At 43.0% G+C, this 11,667-nt stretch overlaps 1 protein-coding gene and 1 long non-coding RNA gene across 2 annotated transcripts; one reads left to right on the top strand and one right to left on the bottom strand.

Annotated features, from left to right (window-relative positions):
* The first annotated feature begins 6 nt into the window (after positions 1-6).
* LOC129160980 (uncharacterized) lies at positions 7-2,690 on the top strand. Its single transcript, XM_054738111.2, has 8 exons — positions 7-82; positions 167-271; positions 347-379; positions 1,312-1,359; positions 1,472-1,563; positions 1,644-1,954; positions 2,049-2,255; positions 2,338-2,690. Exons 2-8 carry the CDS (start codon positions 239-241, stop codon positions 2,400-2,402), a joined length of 789 nt encoding a protein of 262 aa, XP_054594086.2. The 5' UTR covers positions 7-82; positions 167-238; the 3' UTR covers positions 2,403-2,690.
* Positions 2,691-2,907: 217 nt separating this feature from the next.
* On the bottom strand, positions 2,908-4,313 carry LOC129155145 (uncharacterized). The gene is made up of 3 exons (XR_008560108.2): positions 4,179-4,313; positions 3,213-3,276; positions 2,908-3,126 (listed from the first exon to the last, which is right to left on the bottom strand). It is a non-coding gene; the product is annotated as an uncharacterized lncRNA (long non-coding RNA).
* Positions 4,314-11,667: the final 7,354 nt, after the last annotated feature.

The following is an 11,667-nucleotide window of genomic DNA, read 5'->3' as shown; positions in this document are numbered from 1 at the left end:
TTTAGCTGAATGAGGATGGAGAGACGGGTCGGACCTGGAGCAGGTCGAGGTCTTGCAGAAGAAGTTTGACGACTTCCAGAAGGTCGGACTTTTCCTCCTCTCCGTCTTCCAGCAGCAGCTGTCAGATCAGCTCAGGTGATAATCAGCAGGTGCTTTTGTCCTGCAGGACCTGAAGGCCAACGAGTCCCGCCTGAGGGACATCAACAAGGTGGCATCTGAACTGGAGTCAGAAGGTCTGATGGCTGAGGAGGCTCCTATGGTTCAGGCTCAGGTGAGCGTCACCTGTCTGCAGCAGCTGGTCCCTCTCACTTCCTGGTTTGTTAACTCTGCTCGTCTCTGTTTGTAGCAACAAGAACATCTGGGTTCTGCTCCTGGAAAGGTGCGTGTTGTCCTCCGCCTCCACCAGAACCAGACGTGGTGTTTTTGTTACCACTCATTTGTTTGTTTACAGGATGAAGCCGACTCTAACCCCGGCTTTCCACAGGAGTTGTCAGCAGCACGTTACTGCAGCAGCACGTCATAGCTGCTGATAGGAACCGCTGTGGTCAACAGAACCTTTTCCACTGGAGCCGTCGGCAGCGAGAGTCGGCCGCGTCTCAGGAGCAGCAAGTTGCGGCCCTTACGCGCCGGTTCTATTTTCTACGCGCGACGCCTCTGAAACGGGTCAAGTTCGACATTTTTGGGGAAGGAAAGACAGGAAATCGGACGCGGAAATTGAGAGAAGCTACCGAGATTTTCAGAATAAAGAACGTACTGCCTTCCGGTTGCTTTACTTTTAAAAACAGTTACTAACTGTGCGGCCCCGTGAGAAGTTATCACCTAGCTAGCGGTCTCCTTTGTTTTTCAGGTCCGTATTGGCGATTATAAAATGGACAGAACATAAAACACAAACCATGTTGTAGTTTTCTCCTGCTTGTTGTTGTGTTTACTGACGAAGTCACTCGTGTGACTTCGTGCTCGGTCGGTGACAGCTGCTCCCCTGCTGCTTCGCGTCTCGTGGGAAGGGCCAAGCAGCAGCTTACGCGAGCAAGACGTGCTGCTGCAGTAACGTGCTGCTGACGGCTCCCGTGGAAACCCGGGGTAACACGGCGTCACCCTAGAAGGTGAGTTCATTCAGCTGATCAGAGGTCACCTCTGATGGCCGCAGTCACGGCCGACCGTGCTGACATCACACAGGAATTCAGGTGACCCGGCAGGCACCAGGTGCTGGTGAAAGTGGGGACATGTCAGCTGGTTGCCATGGCTACAGTTATCTTTATGCATCTGTATGACTGCTGACTGGTGTGTGTTTCCTGTGACCTTTGACCTCAGACCGTACGGTTGGGCGTTCAGACGACGGCTAACTTTAATTCCATCAAGGTAAGAGGAAGCTCTTCCCTTCCTGTCTGAGCGATCCGTCTCCAGGTTTCCTTGTCCGGCGTCCAGCCCGCTGGCGTCCACCTTCATCTCACTGGGTTTGGTTTCTCTCCAGGAGCTGAACAACAGCTGGCGCTCGCTGCAACAGCTGGCTGAAGACCGGAGCAACATGCTGGGCAGCGCCCATGAGGTGCAGCGCTTCCACAGGTACCCCGCACACTTATGCGCCGCTTACGGGTCAGTAGAGTTTGGACCCACACTCAGATGGAGTTCTGATGTCTTCTCAGAGACGCTGATGAGACCAAAGAGTGGATCGAGGAGAAGAACCAGGCCCTGAACACAGACAACTACGGCCACCACCTGGCCAGCGTTCAGGCTCTGCAGTGTGAACAGGAAGGCTTTGAGCGTGACCTGGCAGCTCTGGGTGATAAGGTCCACTTCCTGATTGGTACCAGGACCCGGGTTGTCTCTGGAGACACGTTCTTCATGGTTCTGGTGACTCCACCCCAGCCGTTCCTGATCAGCAATCAGCGGGGTGCTTTCCTATTTAAGGTGGATGGAGGACACAATTTGACGCCAGAAGATTGCCTCAGTTTTGGTAGTAACCAGCCACTCGTGTTACCTCTAGTGTTCCTAGGATTAATGTTATTTCGTAGTGTTTTTGCTCTTATATTGGATTTACCATTCTTCAGGATTCCTGTCGACCTCATTGGATACTGAACTATACTCCAGGATTTGGATATTCAACACACGGACCTTATCACCAGCCTCCATAACCCACCTCTCATCTCACCCAGTGCCCCATCCACCAGGACGCCCCGCTTCTCTCCACCTCTGCTCCCTCTCCTGCGCTTCCTCTCTACCTCTCTCTCCTCCAGCCAACACATACACCCACCACAGTAAGTCTGCTGAACACCTCTGCCTGCCTACAATGGATTTTGAAACCAGAACCTATGCTCACCTGTGTTCTCCCTCCTCCAGACGCTGAGCTGTTGTTGCAGTTCCAACCACAGACTTATCTGTGCACCTTAAGTTCCTCCTTATAAATAAATCATTTTTTCCATCAGTTTTTGGTCAGTGTTGTATTCTGCATGTCTTGGGTTAAGTACCTTCCTCCAAACATGACACTCTTCTTCAAAGAGCAAATCTGTTCAGCACATTCTGACAGACAGACCACCATTCTTCTGTCATGATGCTGTACAGGACATTTTTAAGAGTTTTTCTTTTTAAAGATAAATAGGATTACATTTAAATAGCAATACTTTCACATTATCATTTTCCCACACTTCTGTATAACTGTATTTTGTTGTTTTTCAATAAAGAATGACAAATTATTTAAGTTTGGATTTGTTGCACACATATATCTGTAAAAAATATCTACAAAGCTAATGTTTACATAACAAGTATGATTGGGTTTTGCAATACGGCACTATTTTAGTAAGATTTTTAAACCAAGTAAAGTTAGTAAAGAACACATTTCTATTGTCTGCTAAGAAACTGTTGGGATTTAAAATGGGCCTGTTGTACAAATAACTTGTAAATGATTATTCCTCACTTTTGTCTTAACCAAAGAAATTCCAGTAATTGAGCAAAAACATTTATTTTTAACACTACATTTTATAAAACAGGGCGCAAAGTGTCGGCACATGTATGTATGTCGATGGTCCGCCCCAACCGAACCAGGAGACACAGACGTCAGGGAGGCCAAGGTTGTCTCTGCAGCTCTCTGGGCACCACGCCTCACATAGCTGTCTCCAATGATCCAAATGGCTATGGAGAAAAAATAACAGGTTTGTCATAATTGTTCAAAGTACAAAACCATACATGAAGTGGTGAGACAGGTATGTGGAACTTACACTAGCTGCTTTGTGTAGCTGATGTTGGAGACACACAGGCTGCCATGGTGACATTTAAACAGATCTAAGAAAAAAATGAAAATTAAAAACTCCAAGACCTCATGTCATATTTACTAATCAGCTATGGCTGATTTATTGTTTGGATCACAGTGAGTTACACTAATTCTAATATATTTTTATTTCTATTATACATACATACTTTTTAACTGTTATTTTCACATGACTGTTATCAGGCTCTCTTGTTCTGGTTCTCATGATAATCCCGTGTCTTCCAGTAAGTTATCTTGTGCTTACTTCATCTGTAGAATGTCTCTTTACTTTTGGTAAATTGTACTGAGTCCAGAATAAAGACTAGTTGGCTGTACAAGATACAAACAAGTATTACGTTTTGGAAATATATGAAATGTATTTACGCTGCTAATTTAGCTCGAATACTAATAACTGCCATATTTTCCGGACTATAACTCGCACTTTTTTACATATTCTGGCTGGTCCTGCTACTTATACTCCAGAGCGACTTATATAACAAAATATGTAGGCTACACCGCGCTGCTGCGGGCCGACTCCGACCCACACAAGAATGAGTTCCCCTGTCCCGCTGGGAGGGTTTCAAACACCGCCAGCATCTGTTAGAGCCTGTGGCGGGGTGCTGAGGGCCGGCTCCAGCCCAGGAATGAGCTCTCCTCGCCGGCCGGGAGGGTTTGAAACACCGCCATCCTCTCCTCTGCTGGCTGTTGTTCATTCTGTTATGGTTACCGGTGCTTGTGTTGCAATGTGAAACGCTTGGTCTCAGATTTTGTAAGAAAGATAATAAAATGTCCCCCAAAATACGACTTAAATATATTTTCTCTTCTTCATGATACATTTAATGGCTGGTGCGACTCAGGAGTGATAGCGCCGAAAAAAACTACTGAAAACTTGCTCAAAGCAAAATGTATTCATTACGGAAATACATTATAAACTTACCGATTTAAATCTTTTTTAATACAGGTACTTCTCACGAACAGGCGCAGAAAACCTCCACCTAAACTCCGTGTGAGGTTCAGGTCGATGGGTGTTCCAGTTAGCTCCGGTTGGGTTGAAGCTAGGTGGCTACATCCGTTAGCTCGGCTCCCGCCTCCGCTTTAGCTTTGGGTTAGCCAGGGTTAGCTTCAGGTTTTTTTTTTTATTATTATTATTATTTTTTTTGGGTTAGCTTCAGGTTAGCTCGTAGCTAGTTCGCCTGGGTGTCGTCACTCGAGCCCAGCCTTACAGCCACACCCTCAGCACCTCCTCTCTTCCCTTTTATGGAATTGTCTGGGCTGGACGGAACCTGTGACACGGTCAAAATGGCGGTGGTGGCCACCTGCCATTATAGACAACAAACGTGTTATTGAAGCCAATGGAATCCGTTTGTCCAGCCGTTGTCTGCGTTTGCGTCCTCCTCTCACTCTACGTTTCGACGTTATTACGTCGCTTTGTGACGTCATACTGCCAGCCTATAAATAGGGCTCTAGAACCCGCTTAGTCAGTCAGTCGAGCTAAGGTTAGCTGGAAGGGTGAGTGCATTCGGGTATCTCTTATCAACACTCAGAAATTTCTGTAAATTTACGGCAGAATTCCAACAGTAACATACCGATTTTCCAAATTATGGTGGGATAATGTTAAATCCGATGTTTTTTTTTGTTGAATTATGACAGCCGGAAAATTACGGCCAAAAAACGTCTAATACAGTATTTCTTTTGAAGCACATTTTTGAAGTTCAGTTCTTGAACAGTCAGCTACGTTGAAGAAGAAGAAAAAGAAGACAATCACTGTTCATCCTCCAACTTGAAAGCTTCTAAAAGGTAAGTTTATCACTCTTAAGAATGTAAATTGTGGTTTTGGTTAGTGTTAAGTCAATCTATAGATCACCAGAAACCCACTTGTCAAAGTTTAGCTTACAAAAACATGACACGAAATGAAACATCACTTGCACCATAGTAATTTTGGGAGTTTTATGGTGGAAAGTTAAATATTTATTTTTAATGACTGGAATTATAGATTTGTCATGTAGGACCACGTTTTTGTTTTTCAACTTTGTACATTCTTGCTAGCGTTAGCATCTGAACTGGAGGCTCTTTATTGCGATATTTCATTAATAACTATTAATGTGCATCCGTGCCACCGCTGGGCTCTCTATCAGGCGTACAGTGGTTGGTGGACATTCTTTTTGGGCCAACAGTACCGACGCTTTTTATGCCGACTTCGGACTGGTCCATAATAGCAGTAAGCTATTAGTGGCCCTATTAACATTTGGACTGTCTCATTTTTCTAACCAAACCGCATTCGCTCTGGTCCTGCATTTTGCAAAAATAATAAAAAGCAGAGGTGGAAAGTAATGAATTAGCAGGGGGGGTACACTTTAGATAATGAGGACAAACAGCCATTTTACCGCAGTTTTGCTCAAACATCAGTTCAGTCCCTGTAATCCACTCGCTTTTTACCTACTCTCTCCCTCCTCCTGTGGCTTGGATCCCGCACCTTCGCGCATCGGTGTGACGTCATCAGAATTCTGCTCGGTTCGGTAACCAGACTCGGTTCCGTGTTTGAGATGTGTTTCCCTACCATTCCGCACGGCATCGGCAAAATAACGTTTAGCGCTCATAACAAGCGGATTCTCAGTACTTTGCTAATTAAACAGAAGACCTGCAGGCCTCTGAGTTCAAACATCCTGATACTTTTTCAGGTGTAAACATTGTGCTCCATCCCTGTGTTTGAACTCAAGATGCTCCTTGATGCCACAGATATGTGATGATTTAGCTTGTTTTACTCCAGAATAAGAGATTACATTATTACAAAAGCAGTTCAATGTAGTTAAATTAGTCATTCAGATGATTCTAACATGCTGCTGCTGCTGCTGGTGTGTGTGTGTGTGTGTGTGTGTGTGTGTGTGTGTGTGTGTGTGTGTGTGTGTGTGTGTGTGTGTGTGTGTGTGTGTTAGTTAGTTACACATATAGGACTGCATGAGACAGCATGGTTTCATCAAATCCATGCATCTTATTTCTTGGCTGAAGTAATGGCTCAGGAAAATAACTTATATTTCATGAATAATGACGTCTCTGCAGTGTTTATGATAATGTTTTATCTTATATTGGACCTATCTTTGGTCTGAGAGGTTTCGACGTTATTACGTCGCTTTGTGACGTCATCTTGCCAGCCTATAAATAGGGCTCTAGAACCCGCTTCGTCAGTCAGTCGAGCTAAGGTTAGCTGGAAGGTTGAGTGCATTCGGGTATCTCTTATCAACACTCAGAAATTTCTGTAAATTTACGGCAGAATTCCAACAGTAACATACCGTTTTTCCAAATTACGGTGGGATAATGTTAAATCTGATGTTTTTTTGTTGAATTATGACAGCCGGAAAATTACGGCCAAAAAACTGTCTAATACAGTATTTCTTTTGAAGCACATTTTTGAAGTTCTGTTCTTGAACAGTCAGCAGTCAGCTACGTTGAAGAAGAAAAAGAAGACAATCACTGTTCATCCTCCAACTTGAAAGCTTCTAAAAGGTAAGTTTATCACTCTTAAGAATGTAAATTGTGGTTTTGGTTAGTGTTAAGTCAATCTATAGATCACCAGAAACCCACTTGTCAAAGTTTAGCTTACAAAACATGACACGAAATGAAACATCACTTGCACCATAGTAATTTTGGGAGTTTTATGGTGGAAAGTTAAATATTTATTTTTAATGACTGGAATTATAGATTTGTCATGTAGGACCACGTTTTTGTTTTTCATCTTTGTACATTCATGCTAGCGTTAGCATCTGAACTGGAGGCTCTTTATTGCGATATTTCATTAATAACTATTAATGTGCATCCGTGCCACCGCTGGGCTCTCTATCAGGCGTACAGTGGTTGGTGGACATTCTTTTTGGGCCAACAGTACCGACGCTTTTTATGCCGACTTCGGACTGGTCCATAATAGCAGTAAGCTATTAGTGGCCCTATTAACATTTGGACTGTCTCATTTTTCTAACCAAACCGTATTCGCTCTGGTCCTGCATTTTGCAAAAATAATAAAAAGCAGAGGTGGAAAGTAACGAATTAGCAGGGGGGGTACACTTTAGATAATGAGGACAAACAGCCATTTTACCGCAGTTTTGCTCAAACATCAGTTCAGTCCCTGTGATCCACTCGCTCTTTACCTCCTCTCTCCCTCCTCTCCTGTGGGTTGGATCCCGCACCTTCGCGCATCGGTGTGACGTCATCAGAATTCTGCTCGGTTCGGTAACCAGACTCGGTTCCGTGTTTGAGATGTGTTTCCCTACCGTTCCGCACGGCAGCGGCAAAATAACGTTTAGCGCTCATAACAAGCGGATTCTCAGTACTTTGCTAATTAAACAGAAGACCTGCAGGCCTCTGTGAGTTAAAACATCCTGATGCTGTTTCAGGTGTAAACATTGTGCTCCATCCCTGTGTTTGAACTCAAGATGCCCCTTGATGCCACAGATATGTGATGATTTAGCTTGTTTTACTCCAGAATAAGAGATTACATAATTACAAAAGCAGTTCAATGTAGTTAAATTAGTCATTCAGATGATTCTAGTGAGTGAGTGTGTGTGTGTGTGTGTGTGTGTGTGTGTGTGTGTGTGTGTGTGTGTGTGTGTGTGTGTGTGTGTGTGTGTGTGTGTGTGTGTGTGTGTGTGTGTGTGTGTGTGTGTGTGTTAGTTACACATATAGGACTGCATGAGACAGCATGGTTTCATCAAATCCATGCATCTTATTTCTTGGCTGAAGTAATGGCTCAGGAAAATAACTCATATTTCATAAATAATGATGTCTCTGCAGTGTTTATGATAATGTTTTATCTTATATTGGACCTATCTTTGGTCTGGGAGGTGTAACATATCATGATGCAAGCCTTTTAAAAAATGTTAAAGTGTTACAAGAGGAGATAAATGCATGAATTTAAAGTTCATGTTTGGAGACCAACCTTCACAGTTTGGAGGCTCACGCTGGTGTGGAGACACCATTAGTTCTAGTAACACCTGGGCTCCCAAGGCCTATTCTGACAGGATGGACGTTACGGGACCCTTAAGGATTCCAGTTGGATGATTGGAGGATTATTTAGGAGGATTTGAAGGAGCAAAGTGATTTCAGTGGTGAAGGGTTAAAGGTATTGGCTTGGCATTAAAATTGTAGATATGCAAAATAACTACACTTTACCATCTATATAAACATGTACTGGGTTCAGTTTTTTATTTTGTTAATGACTTTTGTCATAAATCATGACAGAAAATCCAAATCCTCTCCTCCAGACATTGAAGAACTGTGTTTCGCATACGTCATTCCAGCACGTAAAACAAGGTAGCTGCTGATGCTAGTATTGTGAATCACCGTTATTTGTTTACTTTCATGCTCCTAATTATTACGTAAAATTGCGTTTACAGCTGCAGCAAAAGGTCTGAGCCATGTGTCTGTGTCCTACATGCATTTTAAATAACAGGTCTGATCTAAAATAATAAACTACATCTATAAATCCATCTAGAACCGCACCGCTACTTCTGGACTCCAGACGAGTCCCGTTAGCATGACTGCAGCAAAACTGCTAACCGTGTTAGCTCTGGTAAGGAAAGAACAAGTTCTTTGGGAAAGCTACGACACACACACACACACACATACACACACACACACACACACACACACACACACACACACACACACACACACACACACACACACACACACACACACACACACACACACACACACACACAGATATAATCTAAAAGATGATCTCTATATTTCAACATTAGAACCTCCGTGACATCCTGGATTAGTGCAAACAACGAATTTAGCTAAGGATTTACTCCAGCATCAGGAAGATTTATTCTGGTAAATTGTTGGTTACATATTTTCCAGAGTTATATCAATAAATACACACAGCAGTAAAACTGTAGATTACTGAAATATATTGGGACACGTGATGGAACTAAGACCAGCTGAGAACTTGTCAGCTTAGAGCTCCCAGTGGAGCACAGAAATGGCATATTAAAGAAAAGTAAACAAACTGTACCAATTTTGGTTCTGAAGATGAACAGAATCCTCCTATGTCCAAATCGGGTCGCAGGTCTTCTGAGTCAAACGGTCTAAAACATGTCTGCACCTCTGGTAGTGATATCCAGCCGGCGGGGTCTGAGTTCGGTTGAACTCCGGTAATCCAATATTCGTCCTTGTCACCGTATCCCAGAGAAAAAACATATCTGACCGACTAGTAGAGGCTTCAGAAGCTACATCTGATTGATGACACATTGTTCTCTGCTATAATGCTAACGCAGAAACAGCGGAGTCAGGCATTTACTACAGCGGTTTCAGCAGAGCTCCTTGTGAAACGTCACCAGCTGCCCAAGGCTTAGACTGGAAGTTAGTTTGTTTTTCCCGCGCCGGTCACAAACATCAGATTTTCTTACAATTCCAGCCGTCAAAATCCAAAAATCTTTTTCATCTGAGATTTTAATACCCATTTGCACATGCTGTTCAAACGAATTTTGCCTCTGGCTGATATCTTTAAATGAGTGAGTGAACCCACTACCAAGGATGAACTCTGCTAACTTCAAAAATCAGCTGCTCTAAATAAGCATGAAGGTCAGAGGGGAGCTCTAGGATGGACATGGATAAAGGAACTGTAATGTAGAGGTAAAGTAGGGCAGGGCCAATGTTAACAGCTGTCATACAGTCCATTTGAAATGTTTGACTTTCATTTAGCTTGTTATGTGACAGGTTAGAGCACAGTCTCATGTTAGAGTTTTGTCATGAGAACATTGAGATACCTCACATACTGATGGCATCTAAAAATTAACATTTTTATTTTCAAAATAAAGAATAATTTTAATCACAATTGAAACGTACAATCCTAGAAAAACCTCGTCCAATCAATGTGCACGTCCTGTTCTCACTGATTGGATAGAAATCCTTCCATCAAACTGTTTGTGTGTGTCAGTGTATGTGCGTGCACACACGAGCGTGTTGTGAACTGGTGTTGTGGTTTTGCACTGATGTAACCGTTTTTACGCTGACAAAAATGTAACTAAGTAACTTTTACTTTGAGTACATTTTATTTACGATAATTTTTACTTTTACTTGAGTAAAAATTTAGGCAAGTACTTTGACATGTATTTGAGTAAAAAACTATCAAAGTACTGGTACTCGTACTTAAGTAGGAAATTTTAGTAATCTTTCCACCTCTGATAAAAAGATGGCACCGTGATTGTGTCCGAATCACTTGCAAACGGGGACCAACTGATATGTATGGATGTACAAGATTCCAGCCAGAACTTCCTCCAGAGGAAACTGATGACACAGTGGAAGAGAAACGTCAAAGATTACAGAGCACTTACAGCAACCATGGCATTAACGGAGAGGATAGGCCCGAAGCGGCTGATTTGATGAACACCACATTTAGCCTTCAGCGCAAACATATAAACAGGATCCCTGCTCCCTCCTTAACTGATTTGCAAACCAGCTGGCCTTACCTGTTTACACAACGTGGAATTTTTTTTCACTTTGAGTTGCTGACTGATGTTGCCGTCCTCCATGCCTTGGAACTGTCAATTGAGGAGTTTGGTAATGCCATTGTGGAGTACTTCCGCACTAAAGTCAAGACTGCTAATGTCCAGACAATCCTGGCACAAGAAGAAACTGATGATCTAACATTCCTTGTTGTCCAGCTTTTGATGGCTCACTTCACTTTTTTTTGTATATTATTTTTTTTTCTCCTGGCACTCTTAGAGCATAGTCGCTTCTGCTTTGCTCCCTTATCTTTTTTTCCCTAGGCTCTTTTTGTCCTTGTCAGTGCTTATAAGTTTGAGGTGTTTTTTTCTGCATATTACAGCTACACCCTGTCGGGAGTAACTCTGGTATGCTTTTTTTCCCCTCCACCAACCTATCCTCATGTAATTCCTTTTCATCTATTAAGGTAGCGCGACTCATGTTGCGAATGACCGCAGACACCAATTCTTGTCATAAGTCTTGCTCATGTATGTCTGATCTCTGAATTTCGTTTCTCTGTATGTCTTGCACATGTGGTAGAAATGACAATAAATGACTTCAAGGAGTCCCCTGATGGGCTGATTCTGACTACTGATGTAGGCTTATTGCACATAAATATTATGAGCTTCGTCCATTTTTGTATGTATATGCATACTGTCTTGTTAATGTACACTTGTCCATGTTTTACAGGAGTTTGCAACGGCAGCGGATGTCGAAACCAGCCTAAGTTTGCCAGCCCTCGTCTGATTTTGAGTGAGTTCAGAACTGATTAGCACTATTCACATGCCAAACAACCAAACAACCAACCAGCTCTATACACGTAAAACTAACCAGCTCTATACACGTAAAACTAACCAGCTCTATACACGTAAAACTAACCAACCAACCAACAAAACAACCAACCAGCTCTATACACGTACAACTAACCAGGTCTATACACGTAA

This window comes from Nothobranchius furzeri, chromosome 9, assembly GCF_043380555.1.
Source record: "Nothobranchius furzeri strain GRZ-AD chromosome 9, NfurGRZ-RIMD1, whole genome shotgun sequence".
NCBI lineage: Eukaryota > Metazoa > Chordata > Actinopteri > Cyprinodontiformes > Nothobranchiidae > Nothobranchius > Nothobranchius furzeri.
The sequence above is the reverse complement of the archived record's forward strand: the minus strand, read 5'-3'. Positions and strand labels throughout refer to the sequence as shown.